Source organism: Ammospiza caudacuta, chromosome 3, assembly GCF_027887145.1.
Source record: "Ammospiza caudacuta isolate bAmmCau1 chromosome 3, bAmmCau1.pri, whole genome shotgun sequence".
Lineage (NCBI taxonomy): Eukaryota > Metazoa > Chordata > Aves > Passeriformes > Passerellidae > Ammospiza > Ammospiza caudacuta.
Window position 1 is genome coordinate 115,171,460 of NC_080595.1, and position 18,409 is coordinate 115,189,868.

An 18,409-nucleotide genomic window follows, 5' to 3' on the forward strand; every position below is an offset into this window, starting at 1 on the left:
TCTTTATGCCCCATCTCCTTACACTTAATGCCAAGTGACAAAGGCAGACAATTGATTTCCCCAAAACAGGCAAAATTTCTATGCTGTTTCCTGAAACTGGAGCATGTTCCTGCCAAGAGAAGCTGATCTAGGAGAGGACAAAATCATGGGATGGGAAAATCCCTGGCAAGGGACTGGAATTAGATGATTTTTAAGAGCTCTTCCAACTCAAACCATTCTGAGACTCTACGTTCCCACTCAGGACCAAAGTGGGACAAATGGTGGCTGAAGTGGGGCCAAGGCAGTGGGAAAAGATTTACAGAGTGCAAAAGGACACAAAAATCAGAGTCCTGTGTGGTGCATGGGGAGAAGAGGAGGGCTGCAAAGGTATCACCAACACAGAATTAAAGAACATCCAGAGATGGAAGGGACCCACAAGGTTCATCCAAATCCAACACCTGGCCCTGCACAGAACAACTCCAAGGTTCACACCATAAACAACAGGAATTAAATGGAAATGGAAATTCTGTCCTCAGGATGAAAAAGGAGAGAAAAGCAAGAAGACCTGGTGTGGACAGAGCTTTAGGAAAATGGGCCATGGAGAATCTCAGAAGATGATCAGGGAATCAAGGGAAGGTGATTTCTCTGCAGTACCAAGGAGGACCAAGAGGAAGGACCAAGAAGTGAAGAAACACACCAAGGTGTAGCAGCCCACAATAGAAAGAGGCAATGGTTGGGCTGATATTTCAACCAGAGGGAGATGGAAGAAGCTGCAGTCACCAGTCACCTTTTCCTTGACTTGTTTCCAGGAGGGACCCCAGGTACATTTGGATTTGTGCACCATCCTGTCTAAATTTTGTTTGATATAAAAGGTCATGCATTTAATTGACTGTGAAAAACGCCAATCACTTGTTTTTAAAATTTTTAAAAGTTCAATAGTAATAAAATAGTTGTAAAAATAGTAACACAGAGTAATAATAATTTGGACAAATTGAATTAAGACAATATGAGACAATAAAAACAAAGAGTTACGGACATCCAGGTACCTTTTCTGGGCAGCACGAGCCCAAAAAAGGACACACATTAACAAAGGATTAACCCTTAAGAACAATAGCCCATTTCATATTCATACACTTCATACATGATGCATAAATTCCATTCAAACACAGGATTCCATCTGGTCTTCATCAACTTCTCCCCTCTAATCCTAACAGCGCCTTCGAGGCGGGAAGAAGTCAGTTTCTTCCGATAAGAAGGCCATAAATTCTTTTTCTCTGAAAGAACTAGGTGTCCTGTGGCTGTTATCTCGCTGCAAGTCCTTTCTTTTAAACAAAACATCTTACATAGCATAGTTTCTATTTTAACAATTTTTATAACCTAAAACTATATTTAACACAGTACTTAAGAAAATTAATGCAGCGTTGCTTTCTAACACAAACATATTATATTCATTTTAATATTTGTGAAAAGCCAATCATAAAATACATGCATTTTTCACATTAACAATTATGTAGTGACAATGTTAAATATTAGAAAAATATTCTGTTACATTCAGAGGTTCAGGGAAGGTTCAGCATCATGAGAGCCCACTTGAGGTGCTGCTTCCAGATCTGGGGCCTCCAACATAAGAAGGACATGGACCTGTTGGACTGAGTGCAGAGGATGCTGTGGAGATGCTCTGAAGGTTTCTTCTGCTCTAAAGCCAGGCTGAGAGAGCTGGGAATGTTCACCTGGAGAAGAGAAGGCTCCAGGGAGACCTCAGAGCCCCTTCCAGGGCCTAAAGGGGCTCCAGGAGAGCTGGAAAGGGACTGGGGACAAGGGATGGAGGGACAGGACACAGGGAATGGCTGCACACTGCCACAGGGCAGGGATGGATGGGATTTGGGAAGGAAATGTTTCCTGTGAGGGCGGTGAGGCCCTGGCACAGGTTGTAAAGAGAAGCTGTGGCTGCCTCTGGATTGCTGGCAGTGTCCAAGGCCAGGCTGGATGGGGCTTGGAGCAACTTGGAAAAGTGGAAGGTGTCCCTGCTCATGGCAGGGGGTGGAAAGGGATGAACTTTTAGGTCCCTTCCAACCCAAACGATTCTGTGATTCAGTGATTATCAGTTATAAAATCCAAGCATCAGGGACTGTGGGAAGGGGGATTATTTTAAAGGAACATACCTTACCTTAGTTAAGGTGTGAAATCCACTTCCTCCCACAGTCCATGGCTTCACATTGGCTTTTCTAGTGACCCAGAAGAACAGCAAAACTGGATGTTACCCACATTTCCCATTGGCACAGGGGCCAACCTTCACCCTGCTTGGAAGGGGAAGCATTGCCTGATAAGTTTATTTTTCACTGAGCTCTGGAGAGCAGCGTGGCACAGTGACAACAGCAGCCAACTACTCTATGAGATATATCCCTGCCCTTCAGAGCCAATTAAATCACTGGAATCCCATGGGGGGAAGTAGGAAATGCTGTGTAGTCACTTTTCCTAAATCCCAGCTTGGAAAAGCACCGAGCAAGTCCATCAAACTGGAGGCCTGAGCTGTTACTGCTTTTCCAAGGGGAGAAACACAGTTCCCTGCACTGCTCACCACCTTCCTTGGCTGATGAAGTCATGTTGCTCCTTCCTACTGGATAATGAGTTCCTCGAGGAGCAGGACACTCCTCAAGGGGATTATCCCATGCTTGGTTTAATGGGAAAGATGCAAGAACTTCCAGAAAAAGGATGGAAATCCTGGAGTCACCCTCTCCTGGCCAGCTCCCCACCCCAGGTGGCCCTATGTCACTTGTTCAGCTGATGATATTGAAATGGCATCCCACAGAGGCATTTTGGGGAAAGCAGAGAGAGCAGACAGGTTCCTTTTGATGCACAGAAATAAATGAAAACAGCTGCAGCTCTCAGGAGATTAAAGGGAGCCTGAGGAGAGCTGAATAAACCCTGTCACCACAGGTAAGATCTAGATAACAGCAACGATGAAGTTTGCTAATGCACACGTCTCAAGACCATACTAATTCTTAAATTTGTCAGGAGGTGTAAAGTGATTTAAATGTAACATTTTTGTCCAATAGAGACAAGTTTGGGATTAATATAATTTCATATTTAGTGGGGAATTGGTATCCAGGTTTTATCATGTAACACCTGGGGACCTGAACACATTTCAGGGACTTGTAAGGAACTGGTCCAGATATGGGAACAAACCATGTTCAGTTGTTTAAAAACCAGGCTGGATGAGGCTCTGAACAGCCTGGTCTGGTGGGAGATTCCCAACCCATGGCAGGGAATAGATCAAGATGGTCTTTAAGGTCCCTTCCTACCCCAAACATTCAGTGATTCCATGATTAAGGACTAACACTATTGGCAGTCACTGATATCACTTCCCAGTCAATTGCAGTGCTAAAATGAAAACTCAAAGATGAAGCCCTCCTATAAAAGAGAAGGGCTGGAATTGGAAAGGTTCACCAAACACTCCTCACACTGTTTTAGAGGCAGTTCTTATGATGGCTGTGAATTGGCTTTTCAATAGAGAACATTTGGGAACTTCTGCACCTTTCCTAGAGAGCCCAGCGTCACAAAGTGGTGGGTGAAAGCTGGACGTGCCCTGGCCATGTGCTCTCACACCCCAGAAACTCCCCATGCCCAGGGGGATCCCCCAGTGTGGGCAGCAGGAGAGGGGGGGATTCTGCCCCTCTGTCCCACTCAGGTGAGACCCCACCTGCAGAGCTGCCCCAGCCCTGGGGACAACAGCAGAAGGACCTGGAGGTGCTGGGGAGAGTCCAGAGGAGGCCACAGAGATGCGCCAAGGGTTGGAGCTCCTCTGCTCTGGAGCCAGGATGGGAGAGCTGGGGGTGCTCACGTGGGGAAGAGAAGGATCACGGAAAACTTATTGCAGCCTTTTAGTACTTGAAGGGGGGCTGTAAGACAGATGGGGACAAAAGGGACAAGGATTGATGCCTTAAAACTGAAGGAGGGTCAGTTTAGATTAGATAGAAGAAATGAGTTTTTTACAATGAGGGTGGTGAGGCCCTGGCACAGGTTACCCAGAGGATCCCTGGCTGCCCCATCCCTGGAAGTGTCCAAGGCCAGGCTGGGCAGGTCTTGGAGCCACCTGGGATAGTGGAAGGTCTCCTTGCCCATGGCTGGGTGCTGGAACAAAATAAGTTTTAAGAAATCACTTCCAACCCAAACCATTCCATGATTCTAGACAGTGCTGCCAGAGGGAGACAAGTGGCAGCAGAAGCAGCATCCTGTTGATCCTCCCCTGGTATAGACATGTAGCATTCAAAGAGGTTAATAGAAATTAACAAAGTTAATCAACAGAAGAACTGGCCTAAGTGAGTCTTCTAAGTCAAGCTCACACGTAACTAGTAAGTTTACCAACACATCCAACTTTTGATCCTGTGGACACATGAACGTTGTGGCAACGGAAGCTGGAGCTTTTTCTGCCTCATGCATGAATAACAAAGCCACCTGCTATATTCCAGCAGTGAATGCTTTATTGTTAGTGATGATGCATGAGGCAGAAATAATGCAGTTTGATTTTTAGAGACAATACCAAGTTGAGCTTGCGAGGCTGTCAGCCCACACTCGTTTGACTTGGGAACTGAGCAAACAACATGGAAGTAATTGATGGAAACTAATGACACAATAAGATGTCATTTTTTTCTGACCTACTTTGCTTAAAGTAAATCCCCATTAATTGTAATTATCTGTACTCCATGTACACCAAACACTCAGCTGGATCCATCCCCCAGTTATTTAAATGAGGTAGCTCCAGATTTACACAACTCTGATTCTGGCTTACATACCTCTCTATATTTAGTGTTTGTTCCCCTGATCTGAATAAATGCCTGGAAGATGGAAGACCACACAGCTCAATTAGGGTATTGATCAGTATGAAAAAAGCCTTTAACCAAGCAGCACAAAGAGGTTGTGATCCCATGCTGGGGTGCTGCTGGAGCACTGAACACGCCTCCCCTTCCCAGTGCCTCCCTGCTGCTCCTGGAGAACAGCAGGAACACAAAATGCAAGGCCCAGACAGATCAGGTCCCAGTGCTGTGAAGGAAAACCCTGGCTAAACATGTTTTATAAATACTTGCAGATCTTGGGGTCACCCAGAGTTTACCCAGACCTCCGGACACAAGCGCCTCCAGCGTGATGGAAGCGTGGGATGCTGCTGAGTGCCAAGAAAAGATTTCTCCTCTCAAAAATATGAGTTGAGAGATCTCATCATGGGTGTGATTGACACTCACAACTTCCAAAAAATCCCTAAAAATACAGACTGTTGGCTAATAAAAGAAACAGGCTCTGAGCAATGACTTCTGGCTCTCTGGGAGGGCAGGACTACAGAGGAATGGGAGCTCTTGTGGATTAAAGGGGCAAAGGATCTCCCCCAAGTCCTTGGCCAAAGCAACCCCACAGCAGCAGCTGTGGGAAACAGGGAAATTAGGGGGTTGTGGGGAGACTGGGACATGGGAACATCTCTGCTGTGTGCTGAGAGGGAGCAGGAGCTGGAGAACATCATGGGATAATCAGGAATTAAGATGTAAGTGGTGGAGATATCACTTCTGGCCACCCACGGAGTCATGTAGCCATGACTCATCCCCTGGTGCAGGAAGGAACGTAGCGTACCGTGCATCAAAATGGACAGGATCTTTCCAAGGAGAGATGATCTGGCATGGAAGACCTTTAAAGGGCTTCCATCCCAGCTGTTTGTCCCTCCACACTGGCATGCCTTTTTCTTGATAAAATCAGGAAGTGATGTGTTAAATGAGTTACTTTTTTATTTCAGTCTCCGATACTCCTACTGGAAAGATCTTCCGATTTCCAGGCTAAAAATATTCATGGCCAGTTCCTACTCATTTACTTTTCCACCGTTGCCCTTCAGTGTCCCAACGCCTTTCCCTCCGCTCACATTTATTTTCCAGGATGTATTTATAGGCAGGAAAACATATTCCTTCTCCAGCCTCATTTTTTAGCTCAACTAAACAAGCCAAATTCTTTCAGTCCAAGGGAGAAAAGACAGATTGTCCTGCGCTCTGATCAACACCCAGCTCTTCCCTGCAGCTGGAATTCACCTTTCCTGGGCTGGGCACAGGTGACCACAGCTGCACCGAGGAGTTTGGGGGCAGTGCCAGCAGGGTATTGTCATTGTGTCATCCCTTGTCCAAGCAGCTGCTTCTCTCACTCCACGTGCCAACGCTGAAATCCTCAACTGCTGCCTTCTCCCACCAGAATGTCTCATCAAACAAGTTTGGGTTGGTTTTGTATCAAAACAGATGACTCGTCTGCCCCCTTACTGGCTCACCTACACTTCTATATAAGTAATAAGATGAAATAGTTTGTTTACTTCTCTGTTGTTTTGGGTTTTGGGAGATTTTTTTTTATCTTTTAATCATATGTAGCAAATCTGCCACACAGAAAAGTTTGAGGGAATGAGGGATGCTTCCATTTATATCTCTTTATACAGCAAATCAGAAGTCGAAGCTTAATCTGGGTGCTTCTCACCCAAAAATATGGGTCCCAGAGTCTTATTTCTTACTGCTGTGAGAATTAACAGCCATATTTAGGTTTGAAAGTATCTATCAGGAGAGGGAGTTGAAGTTATATATATATATTTATATTTATACATGTCTTATGCACATGAAGTAATTTGGTTGAGGGCTGGTTTTGCTCTTATTTATTTCCATATTCTTGCAATAGCTGAAGTTGCAGAAAATAAGATAATATCTTCAATATTTGAATATGCTATGATGGGGATCTGTGGGATCCTGTTTTGTCTGATCCCATTAAATAATATTATACATAATAGCAGTTTTGTCCCTTTGGGGAACTTTGTGCCAGTTTCACTCCAAGTGAAATTTGTCCACATCCAGGTGTGCATCAGGTGCATCCAAGTGGATCATGCCCAAAGCTTTGCTTTCTGCTCCCTTTCTTCTGTTTCTTTGCTGCAGGAGGATCCAACCATTTCAAAACCAACAGCATTTTTTTTCAGACTTCACAAAACTTTTCAGCTTTTTTGACATCACCAAGAAACACCAAATACACCTTTCCCAGATAGCCTGATTAATACATGAAAGTCCTCCCGCTTTTTTTTCAAGATTAAATTAATTTTTCCTCCCTGAAAAGGCATTTTATCTGCACTTTATCTCATTTTTCTACCCTCTTGGAGCTGTTTCTTTTTTCTCCATGTTGCAATTTAGGCTCTGCAAAGCAGCAACTTTTTCAGCCAGTTCTGGAGTCCTGACATTCTCAGTCCTGATATTTTGACACAATTTAAAGGAAAAAAAAAAGGAGAAAGGGTAGAATTCAAACTCCCACAGAAAGAGGCAGAAGCAGGTGCTGGAGAAGAAGCATCTGGAAGGAGCCTTCCTATTGAATGGTGAGGGAAAAAAAAAACATGGAAAAGAGAGATTGTAACCTACAGAGGACAGCACAAGACAGCTCAGAAAAGATGGATATGATGAATGAACAGATGTGTAACCTGGAATTTGGCTTTCCCACATTGCCAGTGGGTCCTTTGGTAAAACAGCTGCCTGGGGTGCAGCTCAGCTCCAGGCAGATCCCAAAAGCAGAGCCAGGAGCTGCTTGCTCAGCCTGCAAGAGGTTCCTCCAGCACAGAGCTGAGCCCCTGGAGAGTCTGCCTGACTCTAAGTACACAGTGGGAAAAGCAATGTCCCCCAAAGTGGGTAAGGGAGTGACAAAGAGCAGAGGAGGGGATGGAGAATCCCTGTGTTAGAAGGACAGGAAGACACCAAGGTGGGGGATTTGAGAAGGCAACAAGGTGGTGTCAGGTCAGGGTGCCAAGGTGTGCTTGGAGAGAGCTGTTATCAACAGAGAATGAATCCCAGAAAGGTTTGGGTTGGAAGAGACCTTAAAACTCATCCAGTGCCACCCACTGCTGTGGGCAGGGGCACCTTCCACTATCCCAGGTTATCCAAGTCCCATCAAACCTGGCTTTGAACATTTACAGGGATGGGGAAACCACAGCTCCACCACCCTCTGAGTACAGGAGAGGGACCTGTGGAATGGGGAGGGACAGGAGCCCCCCTTCCTCAGCACAACCATAGGAAGGGAAAAGGCAAAAAGAAACCCAGAGGAGGTCTCAGGTCTCCCAGGGACCTGGGAGCTGCTGGAGGCGGGAAGGTGGAAAGCAGCCTGGCTGAGGATGAACTGAGGGGTGATCCTGGGATTTGAGGTTGAGCAGGGACAGGGCAGTTGACACTGGACTGGGGAGCTGATTTGGGAGCAGGATGGGGTCAGCACAAGGGGCTCCAGCCAAGGCTGGTCTGGGGAATGGAGGTGTCAGCACCTGAGCCTTGGGGGAAGAAGCACAATGGAACTTTTTGAGTGCCCAGAGGAGAGCCAGGAAGAGGGTGAAGGATCTCAGGGGCCATCTGAGGAGCAAATGACATCACTGGCTTTGTTCAGCTGGAGGAGATGGAGGTCAGACCTTGCTGGGGGCTGCAGCACCTCCGAGGGGCAGCTCCAATCTCTGCTCCCAGAGACAGAGACAGGACCCAGGGAACGGCTGGAGCTGTGTCAGGAAGATTTAGATTGGATATCAGGGAAAAGTTCTTCCCCAGAGGGTGATAGGGCACTGAACAGCTCCCCAGGGAATGGGCATGGCCCCAAGGCTGCCAGAGCCTTTGGAAAACACTCTCAGGCGCAGGATGGGATAGCTGGGGTGTCCTGTGCAAGGTCAGGGATTGGACTTGTGTGCCCCTTCCAAATCAGAATATTCTATGATTCAGTGTAGATGTTGTGATTTCAAGATGACTAAAGATATGGAACACCTCTCCTATGAGGAAAGGCTGAGAGAATTGAGGTTGTTCAGCCTGGAGAAGACAGCCCTGGGGAGATCTTAGAGCCTAGGTCTTACATGGCTGAAAAGGAGGTTCAGGATGGACATTAGGAGGAATTTCTTTACAAAAAGGGTGATTAGACTTTGGAACAGGCAGCCCATTGAGGTTTTAGAGTCACCATCATGGCGGTGTTCAGGGAATCACTGGACATGGCACTCAGTTCTCTGCTGTGGTTGACAAGGTGGTGTTTGGCCATATGTTGGACTTGATGATTACATATGTGTTCTCCAACCTAAATGATTTTGTCATTCTGTGATTCTGTGATCTCAAGTTGTACCAGGGGAGGTTTAGATTGGATATTCAGAAAAAAATTCTTCATGGAAAGAGTGGTCAGGCAATGGAACAGGCTGCCCAAGGAAACCTGATGGTGGAACTCCATCCTTGAAGGTTTCCAAAACATGTGTAGATGTAGAACTTGGAAACACAATTTAGGCGTGATCATGTCCACGGGTTAACAGCTGGACTTGGTGATGCCAGAGGTCTTTTCCAACCTAATTCTGTAAAGGAGCTCCAAGAAAGCTGGAGAGGGACATTGGACAAGGGCATGGAGTGACAGGACAAGGGGGAATGGTTTTAAGTTGAAAAAGGGCAAGGCTAGATGGGATTTTAGGAAGAAATTCTTCCCTGTGAGGGTGTTGAGACCTGTGAGGTCAGAGGTTGTCTAGAGAATCATCCACAAGGATCATCCAGTCCAACTCCTGGCCTCACAAAGGAGCATCCCCAACAATCCCACCCCATGCCTGAGAGCGCTGTCCAAGTGCTGCTCCTCGAACTCTGTCAGGTTTGGTGCTGTGACCATTCCCAGAGGAGCTGTCCCAATGCCCAGTCACCCTCTGGGATCAGAACCTTTCCCCAGTATCCAGCCTAACCCTCCCCTGACACAACTCCAGCCCATTCCCTCGGCTCCCGTCCGGGCCAGCACCGAGCAGAGCCCGGCGCCTGCTCCTCCTCTCCCCCTCATGAGCAAGTTGAGACCTCCCCTCATCTTCCCCTTCTCCAGGCCTCATCCCCGTGAGTTCCCGGGCCAGGCGGGACGGGGCACGGAGCATCCCGCTGCGGCGGGCGCTGTCCGTGCCCGGGCACGGCGTGTGGAGGGCGCCGCTCCCTCCCGTCCGCGCCGGCCCCGCCGCCGGTCGCTGTCGCCGCCAGGCGGCCCCGGCCCGTCCCGCGCGCCGCGGAAGCGCCGCCCCCGGAAGCGGCGGGCGGGGGGAGCGGGCACGGGGGGGGCAGAGCGAGCGAGCGCCCGGCGAACGGGCCGGGGACGCGGCGGCGGCGGCAGCAAGATGGCGGCCAAGTCGGATGGCGGCGGCGGCGGCGGCGGCGGCAGCGGCTTCGCCCAGCTGCACAACCTGGACGAGGCGGCGGCGGCCACGGGCGGCGGCGTCGGGGCAGCGGCGGCCGAGGTGGCGGAGGAGCCGGGCGCAAGCAGCTCCTTGCACATCTGCCACTGCTGCAACACGTCGTCTTGCTACTGGGGCTGCCGGAGCGCCTGCCTGCGGAACCTCTTCGGGCGGGCCGCCGCCACCGCCGCCGCCGAGCCGCTGGCCCCGCGCCCCCCCGCCGCCGCCGCCGAAGGGCCGCCGGAGGGCGGCGAGGCGGCCGAGCGGCCGTGGCTGGACTGCCTGTGGATCGTGCTGGCGCTGCTGGTGCTGCTGGGGGATGTGGGCACGGACCTGTGGCTGGCGCTGCACCACTACGGCCGGCGGGACTACTTGTGGTGCGGCCTCACCCTGGCCTTCGTGCTGCTGCCCTCGGTGCTGGTGCAGATCCTGAGCTTCCGCTGGTTCGTGCAGGACTACACGGGCGGCGGGCTGGGTGCCGTGCAGGGGCTCAGCAGCCGCGGGCCGCCCATGATGGGGGGGACCGCGGGCCGGCGTGGGGGACCCGCCGGCGGGGTAGGAGGAGCCGGCGGCACCGCCACCCCCGGGGCGCAGCGCCTCTGCAGGATCTCCGTCTGGGTCTGGCAGTCCGTCATCCACCTGCTGCAGATGGGGCAGGTCTGGAGGTAAGGGGCGGCCGGGGACTCCGCCGTGCCCCCGGCGGGGCGGGCGGCGCGCTGGGTCTCGGGGACCGCGGCGGCGGAGGGGCGGGAGCGGGGACTGCGAGCGCCCGGTGCGAGGCGAACGGGGGGCAGCGTCAGCCCCTGCTCCGAGGGGGATGTGGGGCACTGTCACCTCCTGGTTTGAGATGGACGGGGACAGTGTCACCTCGTGGTCCAAGGTGGACGTGGGTCAGTGTGCTGCTGTAGGTGGTTGTCAGCACCTGGTTTGAGGCGGCTGTGGGTGACTGTCAGCTCGTGGTCCAAGATGGGCATGGGTCAGTGTCACCCTCTGGTTTAAAATGGGTCACTGTCCCCTGGATGAGGTGTGGAGCTCTCAGCTCGTGGTCCAAGGTGGACGTGGGTCAGTGTCACCTCCTGGTTTGAGGTGGGTCAGTGTCATATCATGGTTTGGTGTGGGTCAGTGTCCCCTGGACAAGGTGGGGCAGATGGGGGTCAGTGTCACCTCAGTAGTCTGAGGTGGCTCACTGTCCCCTAGCTGAGGTGGACCAGATGGCCATTGCTGTTATCTCATGGTTGGAGGCAGACGTGGGGCAGTGTCATCTCATGGCTTGAGGTGGATCAGTGTCCCCTGGCTGAGGTGGGACCGATGGGAGTCAATGTCACCTCATGATTTGAGGTGGACATGGGTCACTGTCCCCGGCTGAGGTAGGGCAGATGGGGGTTGTTGTCGGCTTGTGGTGTGAGATGGACATGGCTCAGTGTCACCTCGTGGTCTGAGGTGGTGGTGGTCAGTGCAGTTGCTCCCCACGTGGAGATTTGGGGGTTGCTCCAACTTTGAGTGATGAGAAACCCACAAAATGAGCCTGTGGGACATGGGGGTCATTGTCACCTCATTGTCTGAGGTGGACCCTTGCCAGTGCTCCCCACGGTGGAGGAGGTGTCAAGGGCCCCCTTGTGCTGAGGGGACCTTTGAGGGGAAGAGAAGTTCCCCCAAAATATGTCTGTGGGGCTGAGGTGGGAGGAGTGGCATTGGTTGGTACAAGCAGAACATGAGATTGGTGCTCCCCACGTGGAGATTTGGGGTGACCCCTTCTTCACTGAGAAGAGCCCCAAAGGGAGCAGAGATGCAGCATGTGGGGCTGAGGAGAGGGGAGTAGGGCTGCTGTCACCTCACAGCTTGGAGGGGACACAGTTCTGTGCCCCCCATGGTGTGGGATGGAAGGGATTCTAGCTCCGTGGGAATGAGATGGTGCTCCGTGGGAATGAGATGGTGCTCCACAGACATGGGTCAGACATGGGAGGGAGCTCATGGAGCTGCTCTTCCCTCCAGGACAGGTCCAGGGCTGGGGGTGACCCTGGCAGTGGCAGCACTGCAGAGGGAGGTCCTGTGTCTCAGGAGGGGACTCACCCCATCACCCCCTCCTGGAGCCAGGGGGCAATGAGAAAAAGCCGCCATGGAACGCAGGGGCTGCTCCAGAGAGGGTCTGCAGGGGGATGGACCCGTGGCTGCCAAGCACTGGGACGTGCTGGTTCCAGAGGGTTGATGTCCTCCTGGCACAGATCCCGTGAGGATGAGGGGTGAGGGTCTCATCCATCCCCGAGAGCCTCCCCCCAGCCAGAGGAGCAGGAGCGAGAGCTGCTGGCTCGCTGACTCCCCTTGAACCGAAGGAGCGGGTGGTGGGAGTGGAAAAACGCAGCGTGATGCCTCGGCTGTGGCTGTGGAGAAGGGAGAAGCCTCCTCGGTGGGGACGGCGGCGGCGGTGGGGCTGCCGGTGCCAGCATGAAAGTCAGGGATAAGGGACTCTTCCCTGCCGGAGAGAGAGGTCCTGGGGTGGAGGAGACACTGGCCAGAGGACGAGTCTGGCAAGTGACCTCGGGCTCGGCAGGAATAAAAAAACATCCTCCAGTGCGAGCTGGAAATTACGTTATCCTCCCCAAAAAGAGAGGTGGGAGGAGGCAGGGAGGGATTCTCCAGGATGAAAGCCTGTGGATGCAAACACTGCCACAGAGATGTCGGGCTTGCCGAAAGAGGTGGTGTAAGGACAGCTGTAAAAGCCCGGCGTGGCCCAGCATCCTCTGAGCTGGGGCGCGGGTTGGGAACGTAGAAGGGGTGTGAGATTTGGGGTGGGGGTAGAGGGACAACTCTGGATTGTGTCACAGGGTGGTGGCTGCACCCCCTCCACACCATGGATGGGTCAGGCTGTAGGGAAGAGGCTCCAGATGGGGGTCCCTCAGCGTTTGTAGCTTTTCAAATAATCCTTAGGGATCCAAGATTTTTATTTTCCCAATTTTTTTTGAAGAAGCCGCGGGGGTGGAGGGGAGGGGATCTGCGTGGGAAGGGTGCGTGAGATGTGTACGTAGGAAATAAGCCCATGCAATCATGCAGTGCAACAGCAAATACATATTTCTTCTGCATCTTCAATGTCATTTGTGCAGCGTTCAAAGCACATTTGTTCTCAACTTCTGCTTGGGGGTTTATTCTATTTTTATGGGTTTTTACGGTCGGGATTTGGGCTGGGGGGTGGCGGGAGGGGGATGTCTGTGGGTGGTGCGTGTGAGGATGATGAATTGGTCCGCGACCCTTTCTGCTGCTTCCCCTGGTACTCCCAAATGCTGATCCCATCAGCAAAAGCAGTTCTCAATGCAGATGCTCCTCTGGCAAGTTGGATTTTTCCTTTCTTGGAGTCAGGCAGAAGAAATGATTGTGTTTTAGCTGTGCACAAACACCCCATGCCGTGGCACAGTCGAGTGAGCATGTGGGGAGGGGGATGCCGAAGTGATGCCGGCAGGGACAGAGGGGATTCATGCAGGGGGCTGATTTTTGGGTAATAGGAAGAAACAGAGCTCAAGTTGCCCAGACTTTTCTCTGCTAGGGTAATGCAGAGGAAAAACATTTGCTTCTGAGATTGTGCAGGGCTGGGAATGCCAAAGGGGACTGATAAGGAATGCTGCAGCCCAGATCATGTCAGGTGAAATCAGGGAGCTTTCTCTCCTGTTGATCTCTAATCCCACCAGCACCCAGCTCCTGCTCTTTAAGGCACGCTGGACAGCGTGGAGCTGACTCCCAATATCTGACCAGAGCCAGAATTAACTTCCTGGGATCTGTGGAGCAGCCTCCACGAGGGTGTCTTTTTGCATTCCCACTCCAGCTATTGCCAACGCCATTAAAATTAATCTCGGATGCGGTGATGGGACTAATACTGGATCACACTGGTTTGGCCAGCTTTGCCTGCAGCACAATCCCTGCCTGCTGGGGAGAAGTTTAGGCATGGGGATGGAGGAGGAAAACCTGGGACAGCGTAAGTTCAGTGCGTAATGCTCCGAGCCTGCTCTCCCGTGGGATCACGGATCCGCGCTGCCGCTGCACGGAGCGTAATTGGGATCGTACCTTACGTAGGGGATGTCGTGGGTGTTGCTCAGCAGCTGGGAACGAAACCGTGGAGAATTGGAGGGGGGCAGGTTGGAGTAGTAGAGGAATTCTCATCCTGAATACGTTAGGTAAATGTGCGTTTGGATTTTGAGGGATGACACAATTCCTGTGGCAGCTTCTTCTCGTAAATACTGGGAAGGCTCGCCAATAAGATGGTGAATAAATAGCATTTTATGGCAGAAATATAAATATACATTGGGATCTTATTTTAGCAAGGCTGTCTCTTCATTTTGTCAGGATTGTGGGAGAAGGAGCTTGTTTTGGAGCAGTCTGGATGAGGGCTTTGTCTGTTTGTGTCGTATTCAGAGGGTGGATCGTGACCAGGCAGGAGGGTTGAGGGGGCAGTGCGAGTGCTGAGGGGCCACTTAGTGATATTCCTGGAGTTTTTGTGTTTTTTTTTAGTTCAGCTGGGATCTGAAGGATGTGTTAATACTGTCTGTCTGTAGTGGCTGTTGGAAAAATAGTAAAAACATATGTGTGTGTGTATAGATGTATTTATTTTGAATTCTTGCTGGAAGTAGTCTGATCTCAAATGGATGCCAGTAGTCTGATCTCCAATGCCATTCCCACCAATACAGCTCAGCTCCTGAGGTTTTTACCTTCATAAACCTACAATATTCACCTTTCCTCTCAATTTGAGGACTTGAACAATTCATTCAGACTATCCAAAAAGTGAAGGATGCCAGTTGGGGCACATTATGCTCATTACTGAGGTGCTGCAGTGCAAGCTGCCAAGGGCTGTTCCTTGAGGAGGGATGCTGTGGTTTTGCTGGAAACGGGGTGAGGACAGGGCTGTTCTTTTGCTGGAGCTGTTCAGCCATGTAAATTCAGGAGAAGCAGAAGTTTTGGTATCTTGAGTAGTTGCACAGGTTGTATGAATGACAGGAATGAACTTCCCTGTCTGATGTACCTTTCCTTAACCTCTGCTGGAAGTGGGTTACTGGGTCATGGATGCTGCCCTGGAATGGGGGGTTTAGAGTGGAAAGTCGGATCCCTTGCGTTGTGCTGTGCTATTAAAGCAAACATTATTGGATTCCATTGGATTAACGGGATGTGGAGCTGAGCTAAAATGAATGCTGACCAGCTGGAAATCTCTGTGTGTGTGTTAAACCATCAGTGATGGTGAGTTTTGGGACGTGAATGTGCTCTGTTTGTGGGGTTCGTTATTAAAACAGATTTGAATACAGATCTAGGAGAAAAACATTCTGTGCAAGAAACCCCAGCAAACCACAACAAACCTTGTCATTGTTGTGACATTAAAAATTGTCTTGTGTATGTACACGGTGAGAAATTCCTAATGTTTAGGCAGAGAGTTGGCATCTTTTTTATTAGTGTAAAGACCAAATCTGTGAGCTGTTCATCTTTGGAGGTGGAAGGATGAATCAATGGGTTTAAATGGAATATGTGGCATTTAATGACTTTGTGTTTGAGTGGGTTCAGGCTCTCCTAAAATACTTTGTCTGGGATGAACTTTGTGAGTTGGAGACACATTATTTTGGATAGTTTAGAAATACAGGCAGCTACAACTCTGAAGTTCTCTGTCTGAATCCCTCAAAGTGGAAGCCATCTGCTTGTCAAACAGCAGATGAACCAGAAGCTGCTGACCCAATGCTGCCTCCTTGTCTTGGTTTGGGATGTTCAGCTCTGTAGAGACTTTCTGTAAATTTGCTGCCTTCCTTGGCACGTTGGAATATTTTTTTCAGCTTTTTCTGGTTAGCTTGTCTGGCAGCTGAGTTTTTCCTTTTAGCCAAGTTTTAACAGCTTGCTTTTATAGTATGGAGTTTTGTCAGTTTTTGACAAGTTGGCAGAGGGAAGACATTCTGGGATAGATGATAAATATGTTCTCCCTACAAAATCAGGTCTGGGGTTTAACTTTTTATATTTTTTTTCCAGTGAGGTTGTTCTCCCTTTCAAAAAACTTACCCATTCCACCCCCATTTCTGCAGGATCTCCATAAGGAAGTGCTGGGCTGTGGGTGTAGAGGTCCAACAACATCTACAGAGCATGTAGCTTGTGAGAGAGTGGAAATAATAATAATAATAATCATAATCATAATAACGATGGGAAAAGGGCTTTATCCCTCGAGTGGGGTCTCCATGGGTGGCTGCTGGTGGTGATGCTCCGTGTCTTGTTGAGTGGTTCCCACTAGAGGGGGTCCAACCACAGATGTTGGAGCGGATCTGCTGGGCCAGACTTGGGAGGGCAGAGATTTCTCCAAATCTTTCCTTGGGAGAAATAATATCCTGCCCTGAGCTGCTGGGAACTCCCCTTCCCATGCAATCCAGTGTTCCTGCAGAGACAGCATGGCTTGGGCAGGTGGGGATGGGATTTGGAGGAGAAATTGGAGTTTGGTTTGCTCTTGGATGCTGTTGAGGAAGAGCTACATGGTGCTGGGCAGTGACAGCAGCTCATCACCCCCTGCCCTGGTTTTTAGGGGGGTATAAAAGGGGAGCAGAACTGCTTGGGTGACCTGACTTAGTTCTTACTGGAACCAGCATAAAATTTCCATGGCTTTCAAGGTAAAGACACCATTGCAAGGTATTTTGGGGACAGCATCTCCAGGAGTCCAAAAACTGGAAGGGAACCCAACTGCTTTGAAGTTGAGCTGCAGGCTGCTTTCCTAAATGCTCCCCCCATGTGGACCTTGACCACAACATCCCTTTTCAGCTGTTCAAGCTGAACTCCAGGAAAAACAGCTGTTTGTTTTTTTCCCACTCTCCCTATGGCTTTATCTCTAATGCCAGTGGCAGCCTGACAGTGCCTTTCCTGGTGGAGGGGAGGCAGGGTGCCAAGGGGAGGAGGGAAAGATGGCTCACCATTTTTTATGTGTTAAAATTCCAGGCTCTGTATTTTCCACCTTTCCAGACACTTCCATTTTGCTTTCAGCTGCACTGAGCCAGCTTTATTCCTTGCAGTGGTTCTCCTCTCTGAACAAATGTAGGTTATTCAGGGAGCATTTCTTTTAATGAAAAGGATGGAGGAAGAACTGATGGTGATAAAGCATCTCTTTGGAGGAGAGCTGCTTGCTCCGCCTTGAGACTGCAAGGAGCAGAAATGGGATGTCAAATTTGTAATTTTCCTTGGGGAATGAAGGTGAGCCTGTGGAAAAGTGTGGATCCCTCACACAACTTCGCTCTCTACTCATTTTGTTTTATTTCCCTTGAATCCTGACTTGATTTTTAGCACCTGACTGTAGTGAAAATCAGCAGTAGTACAAGGCAGTGTTTTAACACCTGGAAGCTTTTAACCAGGAGGAATTGTGAGTCAGAGTAAAGCTTTGCTAGAGAGAAAATTAAATTGTAATTAAAGGCGTAAGCAAAGAACATGTGCCAAATATTGTCACTTCATTGACCCACCTTCTTCTGATGTGCTGGCATTCAGAATAATGGGCAAGCCTATCATCATTTAGGGCACCAAGATGCTTTTCCAAACAGATCCCAAGAAAATGGGGAAAGAGCTTTCCAGGGAAGGAGGATATTTAGAAAATCCTCCAACCTACCAGCAGTCTGATGGAGGGGGGAATATCTTGTATTTTTAACCCTGTGGAGTGGAATTGCTTGATCTTTGCAGGCACATCCCATGTCCTTTAAGCTGCAGTGTCAAAGATGCTCCCAAAATCTTCTGGATTGTGGGACTGAGCATTTAGCTGTGTCCCAGTAGCAGCCCACTGCATCTCTCCATGGATGGATTTTTATTTTTATATTTTTTGTCACTCTCTCCACTTGGGATTTAAATTTCCAACCACCCTGTATTCCAGTTTCAGCCTGTGTTTGGTTATATGGAAATGCTGTAGCAGAGGAACTACATTCACAGTGCTGTGAAGGAGTCTCAGGAGTTGCTATTTGTCCATTCCTGAACAAATTTCAGTGATGGAGTTTCATTATTTCAGTATAAATGGGTGTTTTATTCCTTACTTCCATATCTTGAACCAGGAAGAAATTCAAATCTTGGCCAAGAGACAAAAAAATAGAGCAAAAGGCCATCTCAAACGTGTCCCCAAAACTATAACGGGACCTGAAGACTGTGCTGCTCCTCACGTCTCCTTGTTTTGGAAAACTGTGAGAGCTCAGGTTCACCTCTGAAATATTCACAGTCTGTCCTTAAGTGACTTCAGCTGCACAGAAAATTTTTGCAGAATTGGCAGCTTTG

General features: G+C 49.8%; 1 protein-coding gene across 1 annotated transcript in view; it reads left to right on the forward strand.

Annotated features, from left to right (window-relative positions):
* Window positions 1-10,111: 10,111 nt before the first annotated feature.
* Window positions 10,112-18,409, forward strand: part of XKR6 (XK related 6) — a 179,209-nt gene continuing 170,911 nt past the window's right edge. Inside the window, exon 1 of the mRNA XM_058802390.1 lies at window positions 10,112-10,833. Within this exon, the coding sequence (XP_058658373.1) occupies window positions 10,112-10,833 (722 nt within the window). The remainder of the gene's footprint in view (window positions 10,834-18,409) is intronic.